Raw genomic sequence first — 19392 nt, forward strand, 5'->3', positions numbered from 1 at the left:
TGAATTTTAAAATTTAATTGAGGATGTGGCTTCCCTTCTCTGAGGATACCACAGTAAAGCATGTAAAATACGTGTCTGTCTATGTGCTTATTTGCTCATTTTCTGCCTCCTTCAGACAGAACATTGGCTTCAGTCAGAGGCCTTGTCTGTTTTATTCTGGCTGTGTCCCCAGCCCTGGGACGAAGAGATGCTCAAGAATTCTGCAGAATGACTGAAGGGATCATGTGTCTCTCCTCTTAGACTTTGCTGCCTTGGCTGTGTGCTAGGGGCAGGGCACGCTTGCTCAGCTGAGAGGCATGGGCTCCTCTCAGTGCCCATCCCCTTTGTTCTCCTGCTCAGGCACATGGCACCTTCCTGACCCCAGGCCTTTGCTCTCTCAGCTGCTACCCCACACTGTCCCTCCTCTCCCCCCGTGCCGTGATGCATTTGTCTTGTTCTTTCTTTTTCTTCCAGGTGCTCTTTTAGTGCAATTATCCCTAACTAGGAGTTCCCGTTGTGGCTCAGTGGTTAACAAATATGACTAGGAACCATGAGGTTGCAGGTTCGATCCCTGGCCCCACTCAGTGGGTTAAGGATCTGGCGTTGCCATGAGCTGTGGTGTAGGTTGAAGATGTGGCTCAGATCCTGCATTGCTGTGGCTCTGGTGTAGGCCAGTGGCTACAGCTCCAATTAGACCCCTAGCGTGGGAACCTCCATATGCCGTGGGTGCAGCCCCTAGAAAAGACAAAAAAAAAAAAAACCAAAAAACCAAAAAAACAACAAAACAAAACAACCACCAAATGCATAACTGTTTTGGAAAAGAGTTAACGTTATTTTCAGAATATAGTGTTTTAAAAACAAATTTTAAAATCTAACCGAGAAGGGAGTAAATCAGGACAGAGGCTCAGTTAAGCAGACAAGGAAGATCCTTTGTCATTATGGTGTCATGGGTGAGGAATTGAGAGAGGAAGACTGAGTGATCAGGGAGCACAGAGTCCCACTCAGCTGGTGATTCCCAAGCTGGAGCTGCTCACCAGGTGCTCTGTCAGATCCAGACAAAGTCCCTGTTCTGAGATGTTCATCCTAGATCACACTGTCCAATGGAAACTAGATGAAAATCACAAATGCCAAGTTCCTGTTGTGGTGCAGCGAAACAAAACTGACTAGTAACCATGAGGTTGTGGGTTCTATCTTTGGCCTTGCTCAGTGCCTTAAGGATCCGGTGTTGCCATAAGCTGTGGTATAGGTTGCAGACATGGCTTGGATCCTGCCTTGCTGTGGCTGTGGTTTAGGCTGGCAGCTACAGCTCTGATTCAACCCCTGGCTTGGGAACCTCCATATGCCTTGGGTTGGGCCCTAAAAAGCAAAAAAAGAAAGAAAAAATCACAAATGCAAGCCATATGTACAATTAAAATTTTTACTTTGACACATTGACAAAGTAAAAGCAGTAAATGAAGTTCGTTTCATTAGTAAAGTGTGGTTAACCCAATACATTGAGTTGATCCAAAATTTACTGTTTCAAAACATGTGATCAGAATTTTTTTTTTTTTTGTCTTTTTAGGGCCGCTCCTATAGTATATGAAAGTTCCCAGGCTAGGGGTAGAATTAGAGCTATAGCCACAGGCCTACCCCACAGCCACAGCAACGCCAGATCCAAGCTGCATCTGTGACTTAGTCTGAAGCTTGTGGAAAAACTGGATCCTTAACCCACTGATCGAGGCCAGGGAACAAACCCAAATCCTCATGGATACTACTTGGGTTCTTAATCTGCTGACCCACAACAAGAACTCCCCAGGATGAAAATTATTAATGAGATACTTCTCTTTTTATGCCAAGTCTTCAAAATCCAGTGTGTATGTTACACTTGCAGCCCTCCTCAACTCTCACTGGCCATGCTTCCTGCATGGCTGGTGGCCCCCATGCTGGATGGTGCCATTCTGGACAATGACCAAGTAAAGAAAGATATAATACATAGAAAGTCCATGTATAAATGATATAATTTTAGTATTCATTGTGACCTGTTATGCAATACTCAGAATAGTGAGGGTGTTATGAAGAAAACAGAAAGAGATCAGATTCTGCTGTGGTACCGTGCGTTAAGATCAGATTGCAGTGGCTTTGGTTGCTTCAGAGGCTTGGGTTTGATCCCTGGCCTGGGGAAGTAGGTTAATTAGGATTTGGCATTGCACAGCTGTGGTGTAGGTTGGTGCTGTAGCTCAGAATCAATCCCTGGCCTGGGAACTTCCATATGCTGTGGGCTCAGCCAGAAGAAGGGGAAGAGGAAGGAAAGAGGTCAGATCATGGAGGATAAGGGGCAGGTTGGCTAGGATGGTCAGAGCCAGCCTGTGTGTGGAGCTGATGCTCGAGCAGAGCTTAGAGGGGGTGAAGGACACAGAGCTTCCTTGGCAAATGGTGCAGCAAGAGCAGAGGCCTAAGTCAAGGTGTGTGTTTAAGATGGTAGGTGTGGAGAGAACAGTGGAAGGGTGAGAATGGGGGAGAGGGCTTAAAGCCGCCAGGGACCCCATGGAACCTCACAGGCTAGCAAGGAGCTGTTATAACAGGTGAGGGACTGCCACTGGCTCCCTTCCCACCCCAATGGCCACGCCCTCGTACCTGACACAGAGCCCTGCTTTACCTGCTCCATGTGGGGACCTGAGAGAGGTCCCTGCTGCTCTGGCTTAATTTCTTTTTTTTTCTTTCTTTTTTTTTTTTTATTGTTGTTGTTGCTATTTCTTGGGCCGCTCCCTCGGCACATAGAGGTTCCCAGGCTAGGGGTCGAATCGGAGCTGTAGCCACAGGCCTACGCCAGAGCCACAGCAACGCGGGAGCCGAGTCGCGTCTGCAACCTACACCACAGCTCACGGCAACGCCGGATCGTTAACCCACTGAGCAAGGGCAGGGACCGAACCGGCAACCTCATGGTTCCTAGTCGGATTCGTTAACCACTGCGCCACGACAGGCACTCCTCTGGCTTAATTTCTAAGTGGAAACAGGAAAGTTGTCACTTGGCCGTAGAAAGCACACATTTCCAACAGTTTTGAGCTTGGTCCTTAACGGTCACCACAGATGCAAGGGTATTTGGGCAGCGTCCAGGGGTTGGTTGGTCAGGATGAGGCATGCTGGTGATCTCCACACAAACATGCTATAAAATGTCCCATGGCATGGCAGCACAGAGGCGAGCGGGTGGTCTGATAATCATAGTGAACATATTGGTTCTCAGGGAGACACCCTGCCTTAAGTTACTTCGCAAAGACTTGAAATCCCAACACCCCAAAGTCGGGAGGTAGTTGAGATCCCTGGTTTTCTGGAGGTTTCCTTGTTTACATCTAGACCCTTGGCCTCTTGGGAGTCTGTTCTTATGTAAGGTGTGAGCTACCATCTAATGTTTTCTTTTCCCAAACAGCTAATCAGTTATTTTTTGGAAAGGACTTTGCCCAAGTAACTTGAGACGCACCTTCATCAAATACCAAATTCCTACCTGTGCCTGGGTCTACTTGGGACTTTCTGTTCTTCTCCATGGGCCTTTGGTCTGTTTATGTGCCAGAAGCACACTGTCTAAAAAGGCTGCCTCAGGGTCTGGTCAGGCATTCTTGCCTCTCAGACATTAAATGCTATTCTTGCATTTTTAAGACTGAGAGCTTTAGTTTCAATTGTCCAACTTCACGAACAAGCTTGTTGCTATTTTTATTGGAATTGTTTAAACTTCATAATTTAAGGAGAACTGGCATCTTTATGATGATATCATTTGTCCAAGAATAAGGACTATCTTTCCATTTGTTCACATCTATTTTCTGTGTCTTTCAAAGGTGTTTGATGTGGGTTGTACGTGTTTATTATTAAGTTTTTTCCAAAATACTTTATCTTCTTTGTTATTATTTTAAGAGGGATTTTATCTTCCTTAGTATCCTCTGATACACACACACACACACACACACACACGTTAGTATATATAATAACATATTAGGATACTATATAGTTTAACATATTAGTATATAATATATATTATTATTATTATATATATTAAGGTTATTTTGCTAATTTTGTTTTATTGTGCATTTGTTTTATTGCAGACTAGTGGTTATAATAAATTTAGTTCTCTTCCACATTATTGATTCATAATTAGAATTAGATGAACAAAACAGATACAGTCTCACCAGTTCTTCTACGGCTGAACAACTGAACTAATCATGTGCTAATTTTATATCCTATCTTATAGTTGTTTTTATTAAAACATCAGTATATTTCAGAGTTCCTGTTGTGGCTCAGAAGTTAATGAGTCTGAGGGTTAATGAGGATGCGGGTTCCATCCCTGGTCTTGCTCAGTGGGTTAAGAATCCAGCATTTCCGTGAGCTGTGATGTGGGTCGCAGACACGGCTCGGATCCTGTGTTGCTGTGATTGTGGCATAGACTGGTAGCTACAGCTCTCATTGGACCCCTGGCTTGGGAACCTCCATATGCTGTGATTGTGGCCCCAAAAAGACCAAAGGGAAAAAAAAAAAAAAAAACAGCACTTTTCAACCAATGAAGTTCAACATTTTCTTTCAAATAGAGATGCTGAGACATGGTTATACTGAAAATCAATTCTTTGTTTATCTGAAGTTTGAGTGAAACTGGGCACCTGCAATTTACTGGTGACTCATGATATGTCCAGCCCATGGGTGCTTGTCTTGACCGAGTGTTCTTGTCCTGCCACCCTTCTGACATTGTCTCAATGGGCAACAGGGACGCTGGCTACACACTGTTCGTACTGACATGGCTTGGTTCCTGACCCAATCCTTCCAAATAACCTGCACTTAAATGTATATCTCAGTGCTTCACTCGAAGTTTTTTGTTGTTGTTGTTTGTTTGTTTGTTTGTTTTTTTCGGGGCAGCACCTGCCAGGATATGGAAATTCCCAGGCTAGGGGTCGAATCAGAGCTGTATCTGCCAATGTACACCACAGCCACAGCAATGTGGGATCTAAGCCTCAGCTTCGACCTACACCACAGCTCATGGCAGTGCCCAGATCCTTAACCCCCTGAGTGAGGCAAGGGATGGAACCCACATCTTCATGGATCCTGGTTGCGTTTGCTACCACTGAGCCACAACAGGAACTCCTCACCCAAGGTTTTAACCAGATTGATGCTTCACAAGTGTTAATATGCTTAGGAATCACCTGAGAACCTCGTGAAAATGCAGGCTGTGGTTCCTGGGTCTGGGGTGGGAACTCTGCATTTCTAATGAGTAACCAGGAGAGGTTGATGCTGCTGGTCCTTGGACCGTGTTTTGGTGGTAGGGAACTAGGGGTCCTTTGCCTGTCTTTAGGGGAACTAGCAGACACTGTCAGGCCTTTGGAAACATAGCACAGCCCAGGTTGACCCAGCCATGCTCCTTTCCTCCATATGAATGTGAAAAACGATACAAGTTAAAGGAAAGATAAGTGGCAGATCATATATATTGGGAACTCCCCTGGCACCTCCACACATCCTCCTGCAGTTGTTGAAGACAGATGTTCCCATCACATGATTTTTCTTAAAGTTGGCCCTCTTAACTCCAGGTTTTGCATCTGCAGATTTAACCAAATGCAGATTGGAAATGTATATTTTCATTTTATTTATTTATTTATTTTTGCTTTTTTTTTTAGGGCCACACCCGTGGCATATGGAGGGTCCCAGGCTAGGGGTCAAATTGGAGTTACAGCTGCAGCCTACACCAGGGCCACAGCAACATGGGATCCGAGCTGTGTCTGCGACCTACATCACAGCTCACGACAATGCAGATCCTTAACCCACTGAGCAAGGCCAGGGATTGAACCCACAACTTCATGGTTCCTAGTCAGATTCATTTCTTCTGTGCCACAAGGACGGGAACTCCTGGAAATGTATATATTTTTAGTTCCAGAAAGTTCCAAAAGCAAAACTTGAATTTGCCACATACTGGCAACTATTTATATAGCATTTACATGGTATTTATAACTATTTACATAGCACTTACATTGTGTTGTCATAACATAGCCATGGTTTAAAGTACATAGGAGGGTGGGCTGTGCAAATACTAGTCTATTCTGTATAAGGGACTTGAGCATCTCTGGGTTTTGTAACCTATCCCTGTGGGATCTCTTTTGCCCTGCCCCTCTGTCCCTGCCCCCAAGGTGTGCACTGCCCAGGCTGTGACTGTCCCTCTTCTCTCTGGCTGTATATGATGTGAGGGGATGGTGCCAGTGCTTAGACCCCCACCCCAGCGTCTAGCACAGTTTACGCTTATAAATCCAAGTGGACTGAAAGAATCCATGAGCAGTGACTTCCACTTGTTAAGACTCTCCTGGAAGCATTGGTTTCACTTCTAAGGGCTGCTCGACGTTACTAGTGGGCTATGGCAGCTGGTGGACTTGGCAGTTGGTGAGTCCTTGGAAGTTTTCTTCTCTCAGTTTCTTGTCTTTTCTGTTGTCAGTTCAGCATGCTACCCTCTCTGCTCCACCCTGGGGACATAGATGTGCCAATCTCTGGGCCTGATGTGACGCCTTGCTCCCTGTCTCCTGCTGCTGGGCCTACTTGGTGCTGATCTACGGAGGAGGCTCAGTTTGCCTCATTATAACCTGCCTTCCTCTTCTCTCCAGACTCCTGTACCGCACATCCCTAATTCCTGTTCTCCATGGCACCATCCATCCTTCTACCTGCTGGGAGTTTCCCCAAGAGCTCTCATAGGTCAGCAGGTTCAGCTGCACCTGTAAAGGTTCTTTGGTTGCATGTAATAGAAGTCAAATCTGGTTAACTTTAAGTCAGAAGGGCCTTTATCCAAGGCCTATTGGGTTGCTCACAGAACACGCCAGAAACTGGAAACCAGGCTTGGAAATAACAGGTCAGGGCCCAGGACATGCACCAGGCCTCGCACAGCAGGAAACCACTGCACTCCCCCCACCTCCGCCCCCGTCATGCCCAGAAATCCGCCATGGGTGTGGGTAACCTCTGCCTCTACCTTCCATCCTGTGTCACTCTGCTCAAGGGTCAGGGAGTGTCTACTGGCCTTCCTTAGGCCCTAGGCCAACCCCTGGTTGGAGGGAAGCACACCCTTTGATTGACAGTTGTCCCCAGAATTCACACAATGGTGGAAAGTTCCTTAGAGGGAAACAAAGCTGTTGTTAGAAAAGAGAAAGCATTGGTCAGAAACCAAACAAATCGGAAAAAACAAATGTCCACATAGATTTCTTGTGGATTTGAAGGAAATGAGGGGAAATCTGCCATATACCTGTGGCAATGTGGGTCAGGGACCCCAAGCATCCTAATTCCTGGTTTCCAATGGCTTTCATACCCCAAACACTAAGAATTCAATGGGAATGAAAGCAGATGATGTAAATACTGCCAGAGATACAAAAGGAGGGGTCCAGATTTTGTTCTGATCTGTACTTGACTGTCGACTTGCTCTGCAGCCTTGTGCAAGTCATGTCACCTCTCTGGTCTCAGTTGTTTCATCTTCAAAATGGTGGCTTTAAAACGGGTGATGTCTAGGATACCTTCCAGCTGTAAAATCCTTCCCTAAGCCTGCACATTTTGTTCCATGTACAAGGAGATGTACATTTAACATTGTAACGATTTCATAAGACAGAAGTTCTCAAGTTTTTGATATTTACAAAGGCATTTTGGAGGGGTGAGTTGATGCTTTTACATATAATAATAATAATGCTCACACATAAAGCATTTACTATATGCCAAGCATTTTTCTTAGCCCTTTAATATGTTATTTCATTTGTCAACAATTCTTTGAAGCAGATACTATTACTTCCCTTTTACTGATAAGGAAACTGAGGCACAGAGTGGCTAAGGAACTTGCTGAGAGGCACAGAGCTTGCAAGTCCAAGGGCTGATTTAGATCCCAGTGTCTGAACCTTAACAAGCACACCACATGGCCTCTGAAAATATTCAAAACCAGCAAATATTCAAAACCAGCCCATTGAATATTTGCTAGTGGTGCAACCAACAAGGGATTAATCTCCAAAATATACAAACAGCCCATTACAGTTCAGTATCAAAAAACAACTCAATCAAAATATGGGCAGGAGATCTAAATAGACATTTCTCCAAAGACATACAGATAGCCACAAGGTACAAGAAAAGATGCTCAGCATTGCTAATTGTTAAAGAAATGCAAATAAAAACTACAATGAGTTACCACTTCACACCAATCGGAATGGCCAACAGTAAAAAGTCTACAAATAATAGATGCTGGAGAGGATGTGGAGGAAAGTAAGTTCTCCTGTACTGTTGAAAGGAATATAAATTGATGCAGTCACTGTGGAGAACAATATGGAGGTTACTTAAAAAACTAAAAATAGAGCAACCGTATGATTCTGCCATATCACTCTTGGGCATATATCTGGAAAAGATGAAAAACTCCAATTCAGAAATATATATGCACCACAATGTTAATGGTAGCACTATTTACAATAGCCAAGATGTGGAAGCAACCTAAATGTCCATTGACAGAGGAATGGATAAAGAAGGTATGTACAAAAGAATATTACTCAGCCATAACAAAGAATGAAATAATACCATTTGCAGCAACATGGATAGACCTGGAGAGTGTCATATTAAGTGAAGTAAGACAGAAAGACACAAATATCGTGATATCACTTATTTGTAGAATCTAAAAAAAAGATACAAATGAACTTATTTACAAAACAGAAATAGACCCACAGACATAGAAAACACAGTTGCCAAAGTGGAAAGGAGCAGGGGAGGGACAAATTAGGAGTTTGGGATTAACATATACACAGTACTACATATAAAATAGATAACCAACAAGCACCTACTGTATAGCGAAGGGAACTGTGCTCAATATTTTGTAATAATCTATATGGGAAAAGAATCAGGGGATTCCCGTCATGGCTCAGCAGAAATGAATCTAGTCAAGTATCCGTGAGGACGCTGGTTTAATCCCTGGCCTTGCTCAGTGGGTTAAGGATCCGGCATTGCCGTGAGCTGTGGTGTAGGTTGCAGATATAGCTTGGATCTGGTGTTGCTGTGGCTGTGGCATAGGGCAGCAGCCACAGGTCCTGTTCGACCCCTAGCCTGGAAACCACCATATGCTGTGGGTGTGGCCCTAAAAAGACAAAAAAAAAAAAAAAACTGAAAAAAAAATATAAATGAATCATTTTACTATTGACACTGATACAGCATTGTAAGTCAATTATATTGCAATTTTTTAAAAAAAAAGCCAATTAAAAACAGACCCCGAAAAATATTATTGCTTAGAAAAGCTGTGCATTGTGCCCACTAAACTTGCCTAGACTCTCTTGAAATATCCATACATATGCAGCGCTTTCTGCATGGTCACTCAACCATCCCTGGACTTTCCCTGCCAGAGCATAACTACAGCCTCATTTGCCTTCAAAGGCCAAACTTCAGCACTAGGTCAGTGGCATCTATTACAAGAGAAATTGAAAAAAAAACATTTTTTTTTGTTTTGTTTTAAAGTAAAGAGATACATGTGTGACCCATGACTGTTAGCGGTTAGCAGAGTCTGTTTTACCTGCATTTATAGTGACCCCAATGAAATATTTTTCAGGGTGGATAACTTTAACTGCTCCATTAACCAGATTAGTCAGTGGAAGCATTTCTCCTTTACCGCTGAGTGCAAATCTCATTACAGTGATTGGGCCCAGTTACTAATTGCTGACATTCTGGACTTGCCAAATGCATTTAAGAAGGGTGGTGTGTGGGTGGGAACTTGCATTTTCATCTTTGTGGGTGCGATTGTACTTAGTGGCCTTTCCCAATAGGCCTGGTCCTGGTGCTTAAATACATAGCCAAAATAGCCCTGCACGGAATGACTTCCTGAGAATGACCTTGCAGACCATCTGAGATGACTGTTATCCTGATCCACAGGAGGCTGAAGCCCAGCAGAGAGGTCTCAGGCTGCTGTGGAAGGGACTTGAACCGTGATGTGCTGCTGGCAGATGAGAGGCAGAGCACCCCCAGCCCAGGGCTTCTCCCTGGGTGTCTGACTCAGCTGTGGCCACACCACTGACATTTTAACTTTGCCGTAGGCCCACGTGCTCCATATCATTTTAGTGCCTTTCTTTATATTAACCCATTTTTTCAACCTATGTTTTAAGCTATAAAGAATAAAATTCATTTATTTTAAAGGTTTCTTCATATAGAAAATGAAAACTTGCCACAAATTGAAGATAACCCTACAAATAAAATGAATGAAGGCAAAGTCAAGTGCTTAACTTCTAAGGATGCATGGCTGCCTTTATCAGAAAGATGAGCAAGCCTTGGAGAGTAATAGACATGTAAAAACCTAGTGAGGAGTTTGCTGTTTACTCCTCAGAACAATGTAGGAGCTGGAGGGGTCTTGCTCAGAGTGCAGTGGAGTGGTACTTAATCCTCGAATCCATCCTCCCCAGCATCCCTGGGCTGCACGGAGGAGCAGAGGGAGCATGGGAGGTGAACAGATGGAGTTCAAGGGCTGGTTCTGCCTCCCTATGTGCAGCTGTGGCCAAGGAAAAGGGGCTGGTGCAGTTTCCTCCACTGTAAAAGTCCACCTGTTAATTTCCCTCCCAATTTTGATTCCAGTTGATGTAACTTCTTTGGGAACCACACTAAAAGAGTTAAAAATCCACTGTTTTATCTTTCCTGCATGACTCAACTGTTGAGGAAAGGCAAGAATATGCCTTGACCACCATACTTTCCCTCCTGAATTGTCCACCTCCAGTGTTGTTGACAGTAGTGCCCTTGTGAAGAGTCAGGTGGCTGGGTCACCTCCAGAGCTTTTCTGCACCCACACTCGTCTTAGGACTTAGATGTGCATTTAATACCTAGCAGCCCTTTCTCAATCACAGGTGTGTGTGGCCCCAGGTCTCTGATGCAGGAAGAAGTTATAAAAAGGAACTTAAAGCTTTACAGGCAAAATAAAGAGGGCCAAGGCAGAAATGATTTTAGGACATTTTAAAACACACTTCAGTAAGACAGAACAATAAACCCTCTCATAGCAACACTAGGAATATTTGTGACCTTTTTAGTGACAGCATTGGGTGTATCCTCTTACCCTATTTGTTCTGTCATTTGTTGATTCTTTTTCGTAGACAGTAAATACAGTACTGTTTTTCCCTTTTCCTTCTTCCATCCAAATTTTTGGTGATTTTAATAAATGTTTTGACTGTTGAATCCTGCCTCTCAGGTCCTGCAGTGGTGATGGAGAAATGACACTGTAAGTGCATAAGTCTGCGAATGTAGAGGACCTACTGCATAATGACTCATAGCTGCTACCTACTCAGTGCATGGCTCTGTGGGCCAGCAGTTTGGGGCTGGGCTCAGCCAGGTGGTCCTGCCAGTCCTGGCCAGCCTGCCATGTGCACAGTGGGCAGCTGCAAGTCAGCAGGGCACAGTGGGCAGCTGCAAGTCAGCAGGGCACAGTGGACTAGCTGCTTGTGTGCTGGGGAGCCTCTGCTTCCTTCACATATCTCATCCTCCATGTGCCTTGGTCACTCCATTGAGCCACCTGGGCAGGTTCACACACAGAGAGAAGTGAGAGGGAGAGGAAGCATGGCAGGCCACTCAGAACGGCTTGGAATGCATTCAACATCATTTCCATCACAGTCCAGCCACTCCATCGTAGGCCAGAGCAAGTCATGGAGCCCATGCACATTCAAGGCAGGAGAGTTGGACTTCATCTCTCTATGGCAGCATAGATGGTGTAGGAACTGAGTGGCCTTTCACAGGGGCTACTGATGCAACAAACTTCCATATCTGCTGAGGAGAAGTGTCTTGGGCTCTGTCCTGAACATCCTACCCAAAAGTTAGTCCAGCCTCTTTAAGCAGCCCAGCAGTGTGGAGCCACTAGAAATTCACCTATTCTCACTCTTCTCTGGTGCCCTTGCATCTTACTTCTTCCATTCCTCCTCACAGATGTTTCTGGCACATTCCACCCTCCTCAAACCTCAGAGTGTATCTGAAAGGCCACATGAGAACCTGCAGGAATCAGATGAGAACCTGATCACATGAGAACCTCTAGGAATCAGAGTGGGAAGCAGACTTGCTGTTCACTGATAACTTTTTGGTTCTTCTGACATTTTTAACACATGCACATATATTACCTTAACTTAGAAATGGTGAGATTTTTAAAAAATTTTATTTTTTTGTCTTTTTAGGGCCGCACCCCTGGCATATGGAGGTTCCCGTGCTAGGGGTCTAATTGGAGCTGTTGCCACTGGCCTATGCCAGAGCCATAGCAATGCCAGATCTGAGCTGCGTCTGAACCTAAACCACAGCTCATGGCAACACCGATCCATAACCCACTGAGTGAGGCCAGGGATTGAACCCTCAACCTCATGGTTCCTAGTAGGATTCGTTACCTCTGTGCCATGACTGGAACTCCAGAAATGGTGAGATTTTCTTGTGCCAAGTTCTCTGCTTAGTACTTGGCCTGTACTGTTCCATTCACTCCCATGAACTAGATAGTAATCTTAATTATCCTCCCTTTGTGAGGTGTGTGCCCAAGACCATGTGTTGAAGTCAGCTCAATTAGCATCTGCATCCAGGCCATCAGGCTCCAAAATACAGGCCATCAGGATCCACAAATCCTTTGGCTTCTGTGAAATCACACCCTCCAGATCACCCACCTCTTTCTCCATCATTTTTGTAAACTCACCTCCTCCCCCACCTCCTCCTCCTCCTACACATTTCTCTCTGGTCTACATTCCCTAGGCAAGTTAATGCATTCTCATGACATCAATTTCTAGTTACTGCCAAATGTTTTTTTCTAACCTGAGTCTCATACTGTAGTTGCTGTTGTCCATCCAGCCTCTCCTTGGATGTCCCATAGAACTCAGAAAGTTCAGAATCACACATCATCCCACCATCAAAATCCACTCCCCTTCCTTTGTGTCCCAACCCAGTAAAAGAGATCAGAATCTGGAGGATTGGCTTTTTTGGAGGTGGGCATGGAAGAACAATAGATACATGTACCACCTGAAATAAAAAGCCCAGTAGATGGGTTCAAGGGCAGAATGGAGGTGACAGAGGAAAAATCAGTGAACTGGAAGACAGGACACTAGAAATTACCCAGTCTGGGCAACAGAGAGGAAACAGACTGGAAAAAAAAAACAAAAAACAGATTGTCAGAGACCTATGGAAATACAGTGAAATATCTAACATTCCTATCATCAGAGTCCCAAAGAGAGAGGAGAGAAGATGGTGGGGCTGGGAAAGGACTTGCAGAAGTAATGGCTGAAAATGTCCTAGATTTGGCAAGAGACATAAAGCTATGAATCCACGAAGCTGAAAAAAAAAGCAAAAAACAACACAGATGGTATAAATTCAAAGAAATCCATGCTAAGACACATCATCATCAAACTTGTGAGAAAAGACAAAGAAAAATCTTGAAAGCAGTGAGAGAGAAATGACTTATTTCTTAGAAGAGAAAAACAATTTGACAGTGGATATCTCATGAAATACCATGAAGCCAGAAGGAAGTAGCAAAACATGTTCCAAATGATGAAAGAAAAGGACCTTGGAATACTGGGAAGGGAAATGGAATATGGCGAGCAAAAATATAAGCAAATAGGTTTTACTTTTCAAATTTTCTAAATTATATCTGATGGTCAAAGCAAAAATTATAACACAGATGTGGTTCTCAATGTATGTAGAGGAAATATTTGACAACTGTAGTAGAAAGGGGTCTGTAGAAGATGTTAGATTTCTATATTTCACTAGAACTTATAAAATGACAACAGTAAACTGATATATGTATGTATGACATATATGTTTATGAATGTATGTGTATGCATATACATGCAATACCTAGAGCAACCACTAAAATTCTATACAAAGAGATACACTCAAACACAGTATAGACAAATAAAAATGCATATGAAAAGATCCTGTTTAAGAAATTCACAGAAAGGCAAGAAAAAGGAAAAACAGAGAAGAAAATGGTGGACTTAAGCTATAACTTTATCATTACAGTAAATGTAAATGGCCTAAATACACCAATTAAAAGTCAGAGATTGGGAGTTCCCATCATGGCTCAGTGGTTAATGAATCCAACTAGGAACCTCAGTGGATTAAGAATCCAGTGTTGCCATGAGCTGTGGCATATGGAGGTTCCTAGGCTAGGGGTGTAATTGGAGCTGTAGCTGCTGGCCTATACCACAGCCACAGCAACATGGGATCCAAGTATCATCTGCGACCTATACCATAGCTCACGGCAACGCCAGATCCTTAACCCACTGAGCGAGGCCAGGGATTGAACCTGAAACCTCATGGTTCCTTGTCGGATTCATTAACCACTAAGCCATGATGGGAACTCCAGTCTGTCCAATTTTATATTTATTAGATAGGTATGATAACCAAGACTGTGAGGTACTGATGAAGAAACTGACACATAGATCAATGGAACAGAATCCAGAATCCAGAAATAGATCTAACAAGTTTGGCAAACTGACTTTTGACAAGATGCAAAACAAGTTAATGTGGGGAAAAGTCTTATGAGCAAACTGTGCTGGAGCAGTTGGACATCCACAGACAGACAAAATGAACCCTGATCTAAATCTCCCTCCTTATACAGAAGTTAGCTCACACTAGATCAGAGACTGAAATGTAAAATATAATAAGAAAAACACAGGAGAAAATCTTCAGGTGTAGTACCAGGCAAAGGATTCTTAGACTTGACACCAAAACACACTCCCTAAAAGGAAAAATTGATAAATTGTTTCTCATCAAAATTAAAACATTGCTTTGCAAAAGACCACATTAACAAGATGAAAAGACAAGCTACACATGGGATAAAATTTTTGCAGATCACATATTCAACAAAGGATTAGATCTAATGGTATAAAGAAAAACTAAAACAAAACTTAAAAAAAAAATCCAATTAGAAACTGGTTGAAAGACATAAAGAGGCATTTTGATAAATTGGATATACAGATGACATATAAGTACATAAAAGATATTCAGTAACATTAGCCATTAGATAAATGCAAATTAAAGCCACAATGAGATACCATCACGCATCTAACAGAATGAAAAACGGGGCAGTGACAGCACTAAATGCTGACAAAGATGCTAAGAAACTGGATCTCTCATATTTAGGTGGGAATATAAAATGGCACAACCACTCTGAAATACATTTTGGCAGTCTCTTAGAAAAACTAAATATGCAATTACTATAGTACCCAGCAATTGCACTCCTGGGCATTTATCCCAGAGAAGTGAAGGCTTATGCTTATGCAGAAACCTGTACATGAATGTTTACAGAAGTTTTATTCATAGTAGCCAAAAACTGATAACAACCCAGATGTCCTTCCCCTGGTGAATTGTTAAAACCAACTACCTGTACATCTACACTGTAGGATACTGCATGACAACCTGGAAATGCTGAAAGGAAAAAGTTAATCCCAAAAGATCACACACTGTGAAATTCAATTTATAAAACTTCTTGAAATTACAAAATTTCAGAAATGGAAATTTAGAAATTGCTTGGGGGAAGGGGAGAGGGAAGGGGAGAAGAGGCAGTGACTACAAAGTAGCATGAGGGATATTTGTGGGGTGGAATGTTTTTGGCCTGCCACCGTCCATACCCAGTTGTGATATTGCCTTATCATTTTGCAAGGTGTTATTAACCATTGGGGTAAAGGGTACACAATGTCTCTCTGTATTCTTTCTGAATTGAATCTACACTTACATAATTTGTCTACTTTTCTCAAAAAGCTTAAGGTAAAAAAAAAGCCAGCTCTAGAACTGCACAATCCCAGTATCTCAACTCCCAGATTCCCAACCTGCTGACCACCCACCACAAGCACATGGTACCTTTGTAACCAAAGAGAAACTCTACAAGCTCTTAATCACAGCTTCCACCGGGATTTTGCTGACAATACCAGTGAACTCTGTCCCCAAAACTTTTACACTTTATATTTAAAATCATGACATGTAGTTGCAGCTACATAAAAAGAGGGTTTGGTGGGCTTTGGGTCCCCCCACAGTACCCATCAGACCCCAGTACCCCCCTTCATAAATCCCGGTTGGTCAGAGGTCAGTGACCTGCTCTGTGGCAGCGCTTATGTCCAAGCTGCTTCTCAAAGGCTGTGGTTTTATTTCTTAAGTTAGAGCACAGGCCCTCAGCAGCCTGGGCCTGGGTTCAGACAGTGTGACTTTTGAGACAGCAGTTTCTGGAAGACAGCAGTTCCTTTAAATACTGCTGTGGGATCAAGTTTTTTGCCAAAGAAGGAAGGACACAAGGGCCTGCAGAGGTCAGTGTGAGCAGGGGACATCTGTCACTCCCTGGGGACACAGATAGTGTGGCTCCTGGATTGCAGGTGAGGAGACTGAAACACAGGGCAAATGGAGGTGCTGATGCTGAGCCCAGTGTGGTCAGGACTCTTAAGTCTCCTCCTTGTGTTCCCACCAGCAGCATTGCCAGTGGTGGGACCTTCAGACCTCCCCTGGCCTGTGTACATGACCCAAGGATTTTGTTGGGGGTCCCCGGAGGGTTTCTCAGGGCACGGTCAAGGGGCAAGGCCTCACTTGACTGGCTCTTCCCTACCTCCTGGGGATTGTGCACCCCACCCCAGCTTTGCGTGTGTGTGTGTGTGTGTGTGTGTGTGTGTGTGTGATGTGTTTCTGTATCGGCATAGGGTGTTGGTGTCTGAGTGCCTCTCAGTCTGTATTCCTTTTTATGTGTGTCAAGTGGGTTTTTGTGTCGCTGTGGATGTCCTCTATCTTAGTGTACTGAGTGTGTGTCTGTGTGCCATGTGTGTGGTATCCACGTGTGTATGTGTGGGGAGGTCTGTGTGCTTGTGTGTGGGGCGTGCATGTGTGTTTCTTGCATGTGTCTCTGGGCGGGTGGGTGTGCGCGCGTGGTGTGTGCGCGCGTGGGTGTGGCGAGTCCTCTCCCCAAGGAGGCTCCGGAGATCTGGCTCCATTCGGGGCGTGACAGTCCCCAGGCGCCTTACTCCGGGCGCGGCTCGGCCGGCAGGGAGGGGCAGGGAGGAGCGGTGTGGTGGATCTGCGGGCAGCACACGTGGGCCCGGCGCCGCCTCCCGCGTCCCACCCCCTCTGGCCACCCCCCGCGGGGAACTGGGATAAGTGGCAGCGCGGACGCCGCGCCCTGTTGCCGCGGAGCCAGCGGCGCGCAGCTCTCCGGCCCGGGCCCGCTGCAGACGAGGACCGCGCTCGCGGATGCGACAGTGGCGCTCGTGGCCCCGGTAAATGCTTCCCATCCCCGCCCCCGCCTGCCGAGCCGTCCCTGGGTGGGGCGTCCCTGGCTCCCCGCGTCCCCGGCATGGGCTCCCGCGCGCCTGTGCCCGAGTGCGCGCGTGTCTGCGTGTGCACAGGTGCGCGCGCCCTGCTCCCTCGCACCAGCCCAGAACCAACTTGTCCCCGTCAACTCTGAGTCCCCGTGACTGTCCCCGAGCGGAGACGCTTCCAGGGACAGCGCAAGGCTGCATTCTCTGCGCTGGCGGAAAGGGGCAGGCGGCAAAGTTTGTCGGGAGCCCGGCTGACTTTCCTTGGGGACCCACGTTTGTGTGTGTGTGTGTGTGTGTGTGTGTGTGAGGGCCTGGGAGCGCAGAGCTGGTTCCCCGGGCTCCCGGGCTCTCTTTTCCCAGCCTCAGTGGTTTGTTTAGGAAAAGTGGTGGTGAAGTAGTAGTGAGGGCTCGCAGGCGCCGGCTGCCTGCCCCGCAGAGGGAGGGGGGCCCCAGCGAGAGCGGAGGCAGGCTCCTCAGGGTGGGGCGCAGTGGGGTGGGGCGCCTTACAGGCCGCCCGGTGACCGCCGAGATGAGGGAAGAGCTCTTATTTGCCCTGCTCTGACTCTCCAGGCTTTTTGGTTGTGGAACGCAAAAGCCAGGACAAGATGGAAACAGGTTTGTCGTGGCATCCTTGGAATTTCAGAAGGAGGAATTCATCAGAGTATCATGCACCTCCTTACTGCGCCCCTTTGAAACTTCCTTGGGGATTTTAAGATAGATCCGTCTTTTGCAGCTGGGTCTTTATACCCACAGAGCTGACTATAATTTCCACTTGATTACAGCTAAAATAGTCTTTAAGATGAAGTTTCCTGAAATGATTTAAAATAAACACAGATGGGAAGGGGGAAAGAGCTGTAATGAGGCATTTAAAAATTAAAGTGAGCATTTTTCTTAAGAACAAATGGAATTTTTCAGTCCTAAGAAATATATGTATTTTTTAAATCTTTGAAATGGAGTTTTTTAAAACTGCTTTTTAAAAAATGTTACTGACTCCTAAGAAGGGTTCCCTCCTCATCTCTGTGTTTTGCAGTATTTCTGACTTTGGGATATGTCCTTCTTCCTTCCAGGACCCGAAGATCCTTTCAGAATGCCAGAGGAAGGTTCCCCCCGGCGGACCCCACAGAGTGTCCCATACCAGGACATCCCTCACCTGGTCAATGCTGACGGACAGTACCTTTTCTGCAGGTATTGGAAACCCTCAGCTACACCCAGGTGAGTCCCCCACATGGAGCACACATGCACCTGGTGGTTCTTATCCCCTCTTCCCCTTCATGTGCAGCTCTTGGGTGACCTACTTCGTATGCCATTTTAACATCAAGCATAGCAGGCTAACAAAACTGAGATTTATATTTCATCTTTTTTTGAAATTAAGAAGCTGGAGTTCTATTTTCATGATAACAACTGGGATATGGATTCTACCGTATGGCAGTTTTCAAAAATTCCACATGACTTTATTTTTTATACTGGAGTTGATTTCCTGTTGTGCAGGCATTCCTTTAAAATTCAACCCAACAACCATAGAAAACCACCAAATCAGATAAGAAAATCAGTATGTGTATATATATATGTGTGTGTGTGTGTGTGTGTATGTGTGTGTGTATATATATATATATATATATATATATATATATATATATATATAGTAACTTCTGTTCTCTTTTCCTGTTTGATTCTGAGCTTCTGAAGGTGTCATGCGTATGTAACAGGAAGAAAGGGGTCTGGGTATTTCCTTCTGATTTCTTGCCAGCTCAATTACTTTGTACATTTTCCATCAAGGATTTGTCTTGCTCTTAGAAACAGGCGTTGGGACTATACACAATAAGACAGCTGGTCCCCTGCTGCTTCCCTCCTCTTGTGTCAAACAGGGAAAACCCTGCTTGTTTGTGTTGTTCAAGGAAAGAAATTATTTGTGGTAACCAGTTGGTCTAGTGACAAGCAAGCATTTTTTGTTCTATGGACATGTTACCTGTGTCATAGGCCTCTTGTCTCTTAGGGGTCATGTGTGGTGCTATGAGGCTCATAGGATTACATCTCCCTTTGTGTTTCATTCATCACCTGACTCTACCGCAGCTATAAAATGTCTCCTTTATTTTCAACAAGGTATGTATAATCCAGGTAGCTGCACATTAAAAAACAAACAGGAGTTCCCGTCGTGGCGCAGTGGTTAACGAATCCGACTAGGAACCATGAG

At 44.8% G+C, this 19392-nt stretch overlaps 1 protein-coding gene across 2 annotated transcripts in view; it reads left to right on the plus strand.

Moving 5' to 3' along the window:
* The first annotated feature begins 16974 nt into the window (after positions 1–16974).
* Positions 16975–19392, plus strand: part of MGLL (monoglyceride lipase) — an 89236-nt gene continuing 86818 nt past the window's right edge. The window contains exons 1-3 of one of the 2 annotated variants that reach the window (XM_047782542.1): positions 17419–17435; positions 17772–17816; positions 18269–18413. In XM_047782542.1, the coding sequence (XP_047638498.1) occupies positions 17807–17816; positions 18269–18413 (155 nt within the window). In that variant the 5' untranslated portion in view covers positions 17419–17435; positions 17772–17806. Of the gene's footprint in view, positions 17160–17418; positions 17436–17771; positions 17817–18268; positions 18414–19392 lie in introns of those variants that run through there. The other variant, XM_047782551.1, reaches the window with a different exon arrangement.

Source organism: Phacochoerus africanus, chromosome 1 (assembly GCF_016906955.1).
Source record: "Phacochoerus africanus isolate WHEZ1 chromosome 1, ROS_Pafr_v1, whole genome shotgun sequence".
NCBI lineage: Eukaryota > Metazoa > Chordata > Mammalia > Artiodactyla > Suidae > Phacochoerus > Phacochoerus africanus.